At 39.3% G+C, this 12,999-nt stretch overlaps 1 protein-coding gene across 3 annotated transcripts in view; it reads left to right on the forward strand.

Annotated features, from left to right (window-relative positions):
* LOC123971937 (extended synaptotagmin-2-like) overlaps positions 1-12,999 on the forward strand; it is a 57,598-nt gene that overhangs the window by 14,246 nt on the left and 30,353 nt on the right. For all 3 annotated transcript variants that reach the window (XM_046051036.1, XM_046051038.1, XM_046051037.1), the window contains 5 exons: positions 4,967-5,008; positions 6,859-6,993; positions 8,535-8,611; positions 9,137-9,209; positions 11,798-11,887. In XM_046051036.1, coding sequence (XP_045906992.1) covers positions 4,967-5,008; positions 6,859-6,993; positions 8,535-8,611; positions 9,137-9,209; positions 11,798-11,887 — 417 coding nt within the window. The remainder of the gene's footprint in view (positions 1-4,966; positions 5,009-6,858; positions 6,994-8,534; positions 8,612-9,136; positions 9,210-11,797; positions 11,888-12,999) is intronic.

Consider the following 12,999-nt stretch of genomic DNA (forward strand, 5'->3'; position numbering starts at 1 on the left):
GCAGCGGGGGGCTCTCTGCAGCAGTAAACTAAACTCTTCCATCTCACGGAGAAAAGAAGTCAGGTCAAAACGAAATTTGCTTTATTGGCATGAATGTTAATAGAACAAAGCAAAAGGAAAATACAAAAAAACAATTCAATATATATAGTATTCGCACCTTCCTTTCAAATGTATTAAATACAGATGCTGTTGCACTCACATGAAATTGAGTTTAGGGTTGGTAGATCACATTGCGTGTAGTAAATAAATGTATTTGCATGTTACCCTCCCACTACAGGGACAGAGAAATGTTCCCAGTTTTTTTGAGGAAATGAATCAGATTTCCTTGCTTTGTCACTGTAGGCTATAGAGCATTTTACACCATGGAATAATGTGTACAAAATAAATACATTTCTTTTTTAACCACTGTTTTGTTTATCTCCCATTTATCTAGGTGCCTTTCTTACTCTTTGGGTTCAGTCTCCCAGAACTTTTATTGCTATTTTGTCTGTATTTGTTCAGTGCTTTTCTCTTTTATTTCCGTATCAACTTGGTTTCCTCTTCTGCACATGTATTTTGAGTTTTATCCTGAAAGGGGAGAACATTGCCACTGTCTGTTTCACTGCACAGATGAGTCATTCTTTCCTCCTTTTACTTCATGCTTCCAACTCCATTGCTTTGTTTTCAGATCCTCCAAGTTGCAACAGAAGCAGCCAGTGTAGCTGACTGCTGTTATTAGTGTAGGTACCTTACAAAGGACAGAACAAGGACACATCGCAGCCACGTCTGGCACAGCTCCACCTTAAGTAGTTAACCTTGAAGAAACTCGCAGAGTTCATAGTGTAAACATAGACTTCCGATTTGTTTCCCATTTACATGTTTGGCTTCATTCCACCGACTTTGGCTTCTCTGTCCACTTGACTTGGATATAGTGAAAACTGATGTTACTTCATCCCTTTCCTTTGTTGCTATTCATGGTGCATCACATATGGGTTCCCATGACAGCACGAGACAGGGATGTGTAGTGTTTCCTGATTTCTTGGTCCGACAGCTGGTAAAATTGACTTCCTATATTTCAGTAATATGAGCCCGTTAGCGCTGTTCTTGGAAGCAAATACAATTGTGCCAATATTTGATTTTGAGTTTAAAAACAATTATATTAAAAACATATATATTGGCCATTTTTTTACTTAAACATACATCTTCATTGATCATTTTTAGTAAGAATCCCTAAGATATGAACTGAGCAGCTCATTTTATTTTACAGTTAACAAATAAACTTGTCAGTTTCTCAGGAGGACAATCACATTAATCCTGACCGTGTTTCTGAATTACCTCAGACATGTCTTTGGCATTTCTGTACTGCATTTTCTTTTTGATGTATCTGCAATAAGCTAATGTCGGCAGGAATACCAGCCTGGCTGATCGAGCTCTACTTATAATGATATAACATCACATCTCATCTAGGTTACGCAGGTCCAAAAACGATCTAAGCTATAACTACAAGTTAAAATAAAGTGTCTCTTTTCACTGATTTATTTTTTATTTACAGTTTTTGTTGTTGTTATACCACACAATTCCATTTTACCAAGAAACTTTTTGTAACAGCATATCACTTAATATTGTTATGCCAAGAGAAGTTCTTGTTAACAGCAGATACCAACATATCTGGTTCAAACAAAAAAACTTTCTCATTACATACTAAAGTCACAAAATGATAAGCTTGCTTCATGATCAGTTGGCTGTGAACTCCATACAGGTCTAATGATGTGTTTGATCTGTTAATGAGATACTGATGGATGCTGAGCAGTGGATGACTTTGTGAAAGCTTCAATACAACGCATCTTGCTTGTTCAGCATTGTGTCATTAGAGTTATCTGAAAATTTTCCCTTTGCTGTGTCCATGTTCTTTTCTGTCCTCCAGTTCTGCGCTGGGAGTGCTCCAGCTAATTGCTGAACAAGGTCCACCTGGCCTTGGAAGGCGGGCTAAAAAACGCTCCTGTGCAAGAGTCAGAAGTAGAGGCTTCTAGATTTGGGACTGTTGATCTTGCTGCCTCTCTGCTGGGGCATTTTTGTGTTATGTTCTTGTGTTTTTGGTGTTCTTAATTTATCATCTTGTTATGTTAATAAATTCCCTTGATTTGGTTGTTTTAAAGGTGTTTATCTGTGTTAAGTTTGGGTCAGTTTTACAGTGGTGTTGCCACCAAAAAGGGTGGGTCGTTGTAAGCAGAAACTGAGCAGATTATTGTTATTTTTTTGGCAGCGACACTTTTCTGTAGTTGAATGTAGTTTAGGTCATGAGTCCATGGTGAAAACAGGGAAAAAAGAAATATGCAATAGGAAGTAGAGTACAGAACAAGAGGAAAAATTCACAGCAATAGCTCAACACACTGAAATCAACAAACTCACTTGTATCATGTGATACGTACAGATAAATGGATCATCAGACGGTGACATGCATCTGTGTGAGTTTGTTTGTGTGTAAGATGGCAACTGTGTGCACATGGACTGAAGCTGGCGTCATGTCTCACACGGGGCCACAGGCGCTATGTGTGTGTGAGACAGAGTGACCTTGCATTCAAGATACATGCAGCAGGCTGTTGTGAGTCTGTACTCCTTTAGAGTGTTTCTCCCTGGAGTAAAAGAAACACTGTCCTTGTGTTTAGAGCTACACTATGTCGTTAGCAGAATGAAAGGGTAGTGGTGTGAAAAGGGTTGCAGCAATACATCGAGTTCAAGTTACCATGTCTGCCAGGACATAACCAAAAAACCCTTCTGTTTTCATTCCTTTAAGGGTCACTGTAAATGATCATGATAATAAAAAAAGGTCTAGTGCTGTGAAACTGTGATGTTTTGTGAGAGGGTTATGCTCTTGTGAAAATCTCCAGTGAATCTTCATGAAAATACCCGTGCAACCCTAGGTGTTTCATGTAATTATTTTCTTTTTGAAGAAGTAGAACTATAGTGGTGTGTTGAGAATGCTGGGACGCAAATTATAATTTAAAAACTCTTCAAGTAAATTACACTAACATTATGCAACATTATGAAATACACATACTCTCAAAATGGTATTTAAAGCTAAGGATGCACCGAAATGAAAATTCTTGGCCGTAACCAAAACTGAATATAATGAAAAATTTGCTGAACACCAAACAGGTACATTCACATTTTGTACCATTTATATTGCCTTTTTTTTTTTTTTTTTTGCGTTGCATAAATTAAAAACGCCCAAGAGGGGTGTGTCCATTTACTTTTAATCTGCACATTTAATATGTTTTATACTTTCTGTCATTATAATCTAATTAATCTTATTTCCATCCTATATACACGCCTTATTTTGAAAACCTAAATTCATCAAGTCCGACCCAATTTGATAAATAATGTTGAATGTGGTTCTCGTATGGCGTAACATGAAGACTTCACAGCCTCTCTTCAGGCAGGACTCTCATACTGCAACACTTGTCTTTGTAAAGAGAGAAACTGACAGGATGAAGTCGCTAACCTGCCTGTCAGCTCGCTCTGGGCCGTTTCAATGGAATTAGCCGGTTCATTTAGGTGGCCGAACATTCGGTGCATCCCTATTTAAAGCTCCCTGGTTTTAGGTTATGGTCCCGAATTGTGACTTTAATGACAATAATATAAAACGTTTATTTCAAAATACCGTATTTATTTAACTTAACTGATTCAGTACAAGTGTACTTTTAAAACTGTGTTTGAAAGTGGAGAATAAAAAACGATATAAAAGATTTTTATAAAACACACTTTGTGTGAGTAATTTTGATAAATTGAATACACCATTACAAAGTCATAATGTAGCAATTACAATTTATTTGTGATAATAGTTTCTGATAATACATCATGGATCTGCTATGAACAACTTTATTTTCCAGTGAATGTGAAACAGAGAAATGAGGAAGCAGGCAAACACAAATTATTTATTTATTAATGTGTTTATAGACTAAAGCTTTCCTGGTCCACTCAACGTAGTCTGTATTCTAATGCTTAGTGTTTATGGAACTAATTGAGGGTTGACGTGGATCTGCCCCAGGCCTGAGTGTCTAGCAGAATCCTCGCATTATGTGAGTTATGTAACAGGTCTGTCACAGGCAACCTCCAGTCCTCTACAACAGCTTTGATGCTGCTGCAATGATACTCTGTCAGACTGCATCCCACAGTGGCTTCGTAGACTCCGTCTCCTCAGGTAGTCAGCACTCTGATACAGTCAGCAGCCCTTCGGTGAGAGATCCATCATTTGACAGACACCTGATAGTGAGACCTGCACTTAGCTGGATAAAAGTAAATCCTACAATTGTTTCAGACAGTCATGGTTTCCAGGTGATGTAGCCTAATAAGTTTGATGATCCCCTAACCTTTCCTCTCGTGGCAGTATGAGGTTGACATTCAAGGTCAACAGCGTGTTTGTTTAACATCCATTTTAGTGCATTAGTTTTAGCTAGGTGTACCTAATAAACTGGCAACTGGTATGACCTCCTTGAATGACGCTATCTCCGTCCCTCTTCTCTGCGGTCTGTCATCATATCTGTCTCACAGAGGGAGGGGCTGAGCTACACATACAGGCAAGCACAGCGGGCAGGATAACCCGTGGCTTCAGCTGCATGTCCTGCTACATAATGATTCCAGGGACTGAGAAATATAATATTTCTGAACATATTTTGTCTTGCAAATATGATTCTGACCTCCTTTACTGACCTATAGTCTGTACTTTTGTTTTTGCCTTCATTGTAAATCTCCCTCAGTCACAGCTGAACTTGGGAATTTTGAAGCAGTTTGGCTTTTAAGAAGCACATGCAAAGTTTGACATTTCTGCAGAAGTTGTTCAGTTTTGGACACTCAACAAGGATACAGCAATTATTTACCAAGTTGGTTGACTGGACATGTCTTAAAAAAGACAGAATTTTATATGACAAGTATACTGGATGAATTAAAATCATAACTCTAACTCTTGTCTTTCTATCTCTTTTTCCAGGTCCATTATCCAGATGTGGAGAGAGTGGAGTGGCTGAATAAGGTACATGCATAAGCTCTCTAACTCTGTCTCTGTCTTTGTCTTCTCTTGTCACTGGTTTGTTCTACATCAGATGCTGTTAGCCTGCTAGTTAGCTTGCAGAGGCAGACAGGTAGGGTATATAAATAGGATCTGAATCTGGAGCTCTGCTAGACCCTTACCCAGTGACGGAGAGAGGAAAACTGAAGACGGGAAATAAAAAAACACAATCGACACAGAGAGAAAGGAGGTGTAGGACAGTCGGGGAAAACAAGACTTCTTGCTTGAGAGAGCATCACTTACTGTTCAGGTGGACTTCCAGTAAGAAGTTAATGGATAATTAGGTTAATATTTGGCATTGAGAACATTATGTCCAGTTGAAAATCAGTGTAAATCAATGTCAGTATCATTAATATCTTAATATACGTATAACAATTGAGTGACCACGCCTCATAGAGAGCATCTCAGGTGACGATCAGCACGGAGAGCATTCCCGTCTGTTTACTCACACACATTCATGCCGTCTCCTTCCTCAGCCTGTAAAGATTCTTCAAAGGTATTTCTGGGTCACTGAGCAGCAGAGGATAGACTGAGGAGAGAAACGCTCTGAACTCAACACCCTTACAAGTGCCAGCATGTGGCTGTGGCACATTAACAGATACATTAATTATTGCCATTATTTCAGCTGCAGCATGGGGAAAAGCATACTGTAGTTTTGCTGCAGGTTTTTGTATTTTACTAATATATTGCTGATACAGACCCTGTGTTCGATCAAAATTTACAGTTTGCTTTAAATTTTGAAGTGACAGCCCCAATAGCCAGTCTGTTTAATAAGGTCAATATAACCCCAGTGCTGATGAATCCCTAGTTCTTTTGGACATCCCTAGCCCTAATGTGTATGCGTATTAGAGATAGAGACATTTGACAGAATATTGATTAGTGACAGTTTTGATCATTGGGCAGCGACAGGATGTTTTTCGAGGTTCATTTCACTATAAATTGACATCCCGTCGTAACTGTAGTGTTTGGCTGTAGGTGAACGGAGCTTTGCTGGTTACAGCTTTGTATAGGCACAACTTTACTTGCTTTTCACTTTTTACAATTATTGTAAATTTTAGTTCAGATAAAGTAAGCAGTGCAGCTGCAGGTGAGCTGGAAGAGCGGGACAGCCAGTAATGGTAGGGAGGTTCGATCCCTGGCTCCTCCTGTCAACCTGACCTTCAACCCCAAATGCTACTGCTGTGTATATAAGGGAAAGAAATAATCTCACTTTGGACCAAGGTCTAACTGTAGTGTTAATAAATACAGTGTCAAGACATAATTTTGTGGGCTGTTAACGTGTGATAATAGATAGATTAAATAATATATTGAAAAATAAAAATCACCAGTCGTCATCAGTTACAAAAATATTTCTATATTTTTATTTTAAGGGTTTCAGCCCTAAAGATTATGAAGATAGTCAGTGTTCCCTTCTAACCCATTTTGCACATAGTAGTGGTCATTTATGTAAGTTGAAAGTCATCCTTCATGCATTCTGAACCGTTCTACTGTATCTTTACAGTGGTTAATATTGCAGGAATCTGTCTACTTGCATTTGTTGTGTCTGTGCAAATAAATCTCTAATGTCTCCAAACAATGGTCATTGCCTGTCTCTTCCCACAAATGAAAAGAAGAAAAAGGAATTCCCCCTTCAGATGGAGTGTATTAAACATCCACCATGCATGCAGTAAAAACTGTATTTTAACAGCTAACAGTGTTACCAAGAATTCTGCACTTGATCTGAAACAGGTCCTAGCTCTGTTCTGGCAGAGATCATGTGGGATTTGGACGTGATACATTTGTCTAATTCTTTCCGCCTCTTTCTCCTCCCTCAGACGGTGAAGCAGATGTGGCCGTTCATCTGCCAGTTTGTGGACAAGCTGTTCAGAGAGACCATCGAGCCGGCGGTGAAGGGCGCCAACCCTCATCTCAGCTCCTTCTGCTTCACCAAGATCGACATGGGCGACAAGGTGACGAGATAACCGCACCAAGACTATCATGATAGTATTAATACAGTACATTTTTTTTAGTAGTTTGAACTGAATTCTTCACATGTAAAGCAGAAGCTCGGAAACAAAGTAACACAAGAAAAGAAGATGCTGTGACAGCTGCACAGAAGCAACAGTACAAACAGAAAGTACGGCACATAAAACTACTCAATTATGCTATTAGTAGTACTTGTGATATTACGTCTTTTACTATTCTTTGCACTTTTCCAAGTGGCAACAGAACAAGCAGACGTAATGTTCACTATGCTGGAGCATTTAATAAAATGAACAGAAATGAAAGTACCACGGTTTGAAGGAAAAACAGACTGACAAAAAATATACACTGTAGTACAATTTAGTAGGAATAGGGCTGTCTCAGTGAAGGAATTTCCACCGCGGGAATATGAATGAATATCGCATCTTTCATCAATGAAGTAATTTGGTGTCATATAGCAGAGTAAGAGTGTCTGTCTCTCTCACCTCACTGTACAGCAAACAGCAGCTTTATGGCCTGAGCAAGCTAGCTGCTGCGTGCTAGTCAACAACATTCCCAAGCAAACTCCTTTTGTAGTTTGACCGTGTCTTTTTCAGAAATATATATCATTACCTTCAGGGCACGTCTATCAAGTCAATTTACATACACAGCAACGCACACGCGCGCCATGGTGCGGAGCCAAATGGCTGTCCGCAACTAACTCTGCGCTATGGTAACATTATAAAAGAATTTCCACAGAAAGCAACATAAAAAACAGCTGCAGGCTTCCGACACACTACGCTTCTTAGTTAGTGAGATTCAAATGAGGCCTACTGTCCACAGTTTCTCTGGACTGTCCCTCAGGATCACAACGTTAGTCCAACATCGCCAAGCCTGCTAGCCACATTAGCCGCGCAATACGCCAACTCCAAGTTAGCTAACATTTAAAATAAACAGTTAAACAACACAAAACACGCCAACACTTACAGCTTCCAAGTTTGAAGTCGGGTCACGTACAGCCCATGGCGATCCATCCTTGAACCGTTACAGAACATAGTTACTCATTTATTAATTTAACACGCCCTGAGGTGTACAGTACAGACATTGCAGTTGTTGCGGTGATTGCCGTCCTCTGCGGTATTTCAATTTTGCGGTTATCGCGACAGCCCTAAGTAGGAATGTAAAGTATTAAATGGAATAAAACATGCAACATCACTGGTATTAATGGTTAATATTGCTGCTTAAAGCTTCAGTCAAAGTGTAGGTATTTAGATCTTTTATTGGTGTGTTTCTATTCTTGTCTGCTTTGCTGCTGTTGAACTTCCATGACTCGCGTGAACTGATTTTGTATATGCTGAACAAAAGCAGCAAAGTGAATCAGGGTTTTTAATCGGAGCTGTTGACAACTATTCCTCCGCTGTTAGTACAGAGCAGTCTTTTGTTTGTCTCTTCTGATTTTACTGTTGATGTAAGTAATAGACAGCAGAACCACAGTCTGATCAGATTTGCTCACATGTTGTACCTGTTTTGTCTGACTGTATTTCTGCAGCCGCTCAGAGTGAACGGGGTGAAGGTTTACACAGAGAACGTGGACAAGAGGCAGATCATCATGGACCTGCAGATCAGGTACACAATGAACCTCTCACATTTACAAACTCTTGGCTTTACGCGTGGTCGCTTGTAATTTCTGAAGGATAAGGCTGGTGATATTCCATATTTTTCTTACTGTCAACTAATCCCATTAAAAGTCCAAAACCAACAATGACTTGATGCTGCATTGTTTACTCCTGTATGAGTAACGATAAGTACATTACATTTGCTTTTAAAAAAAAATATTTACAGGTTCAGTATACACCAATGGGCTTGGAGCTAAAAGACACAGACAGGAAGTCAGAAAGTACTTTAGCAGGACTAATACGTTGTTTGTCTTAGTCTTTTCATGGGATTTATTGACAATAACAAAATTATAGAATCACAGCAGCCTTTTCCTTGAAGAATAAAATAGTTTCTGCTGTTGCTTGCTCTAAATTAGAACAAAGGCAAAACACAAAAACATGAATCAACAGTAAACCTATGTATTCTCTCCTTCCTCCCTCACTTTCACATTTTAACATTAATCCCCGCGTCTTTGTCTTGTTTACTTTCTTTCAGCTTTGTCGGAAATACAGAGATCGATGTGGACATCAAGAAATACTATTGCAGAGCTGGAATCAAAAGTATACAGGTATGACTGCGGTGTGGAAGTACAATGTTACATGCCATTTGTCATTTTTCTGCCATGTCATGATGCAGCTTTGCTAGCCAGGGTCACATAGAGCAAAGACAAGCTCTCTAGGTGGAAGGCCATGTCTCTTTCCTGTTGTGTTCTAGATTTACCAACAGAAGTTAATGGGCAACAAATCCCGACAAGTGATTAATAATTAAAAAAGCAAAAAAGGTTCTCTCTTTGAGGTTCTCAAAGGTGAGAATTAGCTGTTTTCTCTGTTTTATATCCTTGTAAATTGACTATCTTTGGGTTTTGTACTGTTGGTCAACAAGGCAAAAATTGGTCTCTCAGAATTTGTTAATAATGACAATAAGAGTTTGATTTGTACTTTGAACTCTACCCTCCCATCTTTTAAAAGTGCATACCACATTTTTGAAAATAAGCAACCCTAACAGAACTGAAAAGGTAATTACACTGTAAGTGAATTTATGATATTAGAAAGCTATAATGATTATGTTCATTATCAATAACATGTCATTAGTCACTTAATTTACTGTTAAGTCTATAAAATGTCCAAAAATTGTGAAAGATGTCCGTCACAAGTTCCGAGAGTCAAAGAGGTTGTCTTCAAATTATTTGTCTGATCAATTAAAACTCTAAAGCTCTAAAACTCAAGGATATTCAGTTAACAGCGATATAAAACAGATGAGCAGCAAATGTTTCCGATTTTAGATGCTGAAACCAGTGAATTTGTGGAAAATGTCCTTGTGACATGACTGAAACGATATAACAGTTTTCTGGAAATTGGCGAATACTGTAGATTAACTGACATAGTGCTTCAGCAGTAGAATATACATTAATAACATCAATGGAAAGAAAGACAACCATATTCATTTTATTAGACTATAGAGGATAAAACAGAAGCAGGACTTTCAGACGGATGTGGACCTTTATTGGTGGGAGCCTCCATACTTTGACCATGACCTGTGTGTAACCCGTGACCTCTCCAGAGACATAAGGTTTTACATAATGTGCTGACACAGGACTGATAAAGACATTATCCGCTCGACTGTTTGCAGATGATCAGGCCATATTTGCTGTTCGGAGAGAAGAGTTGAAAAGATTTACAGAGAGGAACGGCAGAGTTTACCAGGAAAAGTGAATATTTGTCTTTGTGTATGGCTTCAGTTTTATATCTGCAGTGCCGGGCTGCTTGTCAGCTTTTATGGGCTCAGAATTTTCTTCTCTTCAACCGTCAGACTACATCAGTTACTGAGAGGAGAGCTTCTGGTTAGATGGATCCTGACACAGGATCATCTGCTGCACATGATTTATAATACGTCCACTTTCAGGCAGGAGTGGTTTACAGCAGGGCGGCGGGATAAACAAAAAGCTATCTTGAATCTTTCCACTGCGCCCAGTTTAATGAGCAAAATGTTGGTATTTGATTACTCACAGAGAGCTACGACCAAATTTGGTGTGGCAAACAGGCAGTCTGCATATCTGAGGTTTGAGTCACTGCAGCCGCTGAGAAAGCAGCGTCCCTAATAATGAAAAGCTCTGAGGGGAAACATTCAGTTGTTGCTTGAAAATGATCAGCCACATCTGCAACTTCAGTTTAACATGAAAAAGCTTTGACCTGCATCGTTCTTTGCCTCTCCTTTCATCATCACTTTTTCATTCTCAGATGGTTTAAGCCCAGCTTTTCTCTCCTCATGACTCTTATCAGCACAAAGGTTTTGTAATGCCAGCATTTCACAGTCTGACATCAGTGGGACCAGGCAAATGTGTTCCAAATTGCATTATAAAATGAGGTTAATGTTACCAAACAAGAAAGACGAGGATGGAGCATCAACAGAAATACAAGTGACACCAGTATGTGTACAATAGCAACCTAACACTGGGGCACTAGTTGTTTGTTTATTTTATTCCATATTGTAAACCGGAAACAAACATGCACGGAGAGGTGCACTGAAATAAGGACACAGTTATAAATCTCTCGTGACAGCACATCTTTGGACATGACAGACACTATGGAAGCAAATGTCCACCCATCTCGTTGATCCCTCCCCAAACGGAGGTGCAGAAGGATTGATCGTAGTCTTCTCCCCTTTACTACAGGCAACAATTTAATGTTCACACTACGTTCATTTAGCGAATTTGAACTAGCCTCGAGTATAGTTGGTGCTGCAGGTAGTAGAGTAATGCATAATTATATAATATAGTGGTCACAATATGCATCTGTTCATTCCTCATTCATTCATTCTTATCAAAGCTACCTGCTGAACTTACAACACGCTGATGTCCGTTAACAGTCCAATCAGTGTACACAGATGATGACGACAGGACGCAAATCTGTAATGTAAAGTTCTTTAATGTGAAACCAAACCAATAACCAACCGAATATATCAAAACATGAACTTTGGTTCGCACCTTGGTGCGGAGTAGGTGTGAAAGGGCCCTAATTGTGAAATAAAAGAACGCTGCACATTGAATGAAAGCGACGATGAACAGAAACAGGTTTTAATGACGTGCAATGACATATGTCCAGCAGACACATCACAGAGAGTCATGTCACTGATTCATGTTTCTTATCCTCTGTCCAGCTTCATGGGACGATGAGAGTGGTGATGGAGCCTCTGCTGGGGGACATGCCGCTGATCGGAGCCCTGTCCATCTTTTTCCTCAAGAAGCCGGTGAGTACATCGACCTTTGACCTCCTCCTATGACTGTGACTATGCAGAGTATCTCCTCTACAACAAGGAATTTCCCTCTACACCGATATCAGTTGTAGTATCTAAACTACTGAATATTTGCACTGCAAAGGTTCTTTTGATAATCCAATTTTCACCTGGAATTCAATCCCTTTTATAAAGTTTTTTTTTTTCCAATGAAAACAGATTAATAATAAGCTCTATATAATACCTACTTAGATACTTTGGCAAAACTCCAGAGTACTGATTAAAGGAGGGCGACCAAGCGCCATCGCTGAAATTTTAAAAGGCTTTGCAAACATGAGAGAAAAGCCTGAACAAAAATATGCAGTGGAATGCACAACACTAGTTTAAAAAGGTTATTCAATGAAGATTTTTACATAGTTTAATCTAATAACTTACAGAAATGTGCTACAGTAACTTTGGCCATCCATCACTTGAGCATTGACAGATACTGCATGGATTTTCTTGATTATGATACTGCTTGTACTAAACAGTTTCACTAAACCAGTGTCCACTCCAGGCTTTCTGAATGCTGCCCAGTCCCCGTCTGCCTTTATCAGTGCATTCCTTCTGTTTGTCTTCCTTCCTGTGCCTCAGCAAATTTGATCTTCCAGATTCAGGCTTTGATATTGGTACCCGCATAAAAAAAGAATCACCATCAAAAGCCTTGAACAGAGATGTGAAATTGTTCAGCCTGAAAATAGACGAAAGAGTTACGACAGCAGTGACACTATCTTTTTCTCTTATCATCATCATCAACTGTTATGCAAGGTATGGAGAACTCAAGCAGGTCTTTGCTAAGATAGAGCATACATAATCAAAAAAAGAAGAGAAAGGAAAATATGTCTCAATTTGGTCTGGCTCAAGTGTAGCTTTCTACCTCCTGCACCACCGGACATTTAGTAAAGATGCGTTCATTTCTATCTCCTACATCTGGGTGGAGTTCACAGATGAACTGGTTTTTAGGCGTCGTCGTTCATGACATCACTACTGGCGATTTGTTTCTTGGTGTGCTGTCATCAGGCTTTTCAAATAAAATTTCTGTGTTCAAGCAGTGTTTCCCACATATAAGGTATGTTAACAGCCACCAA

Source organism: Micropterus dolomieu, linkage group LG06, assembly GCF_021292245.1.
Source record: "Micropterus dolomieu isolate WLL.071019.BEF.003 ecotype Adirondacks linkage group LG06, ASM2129224v1, whole genome shotgun sequence".
Classification (NCBI taxonomy): Eukaryota; Metazoa; Chordata; class Actinopteri; order Centrarchiformes; family Centrarchidae; genus Micropterus; species Micropterus dolomieu.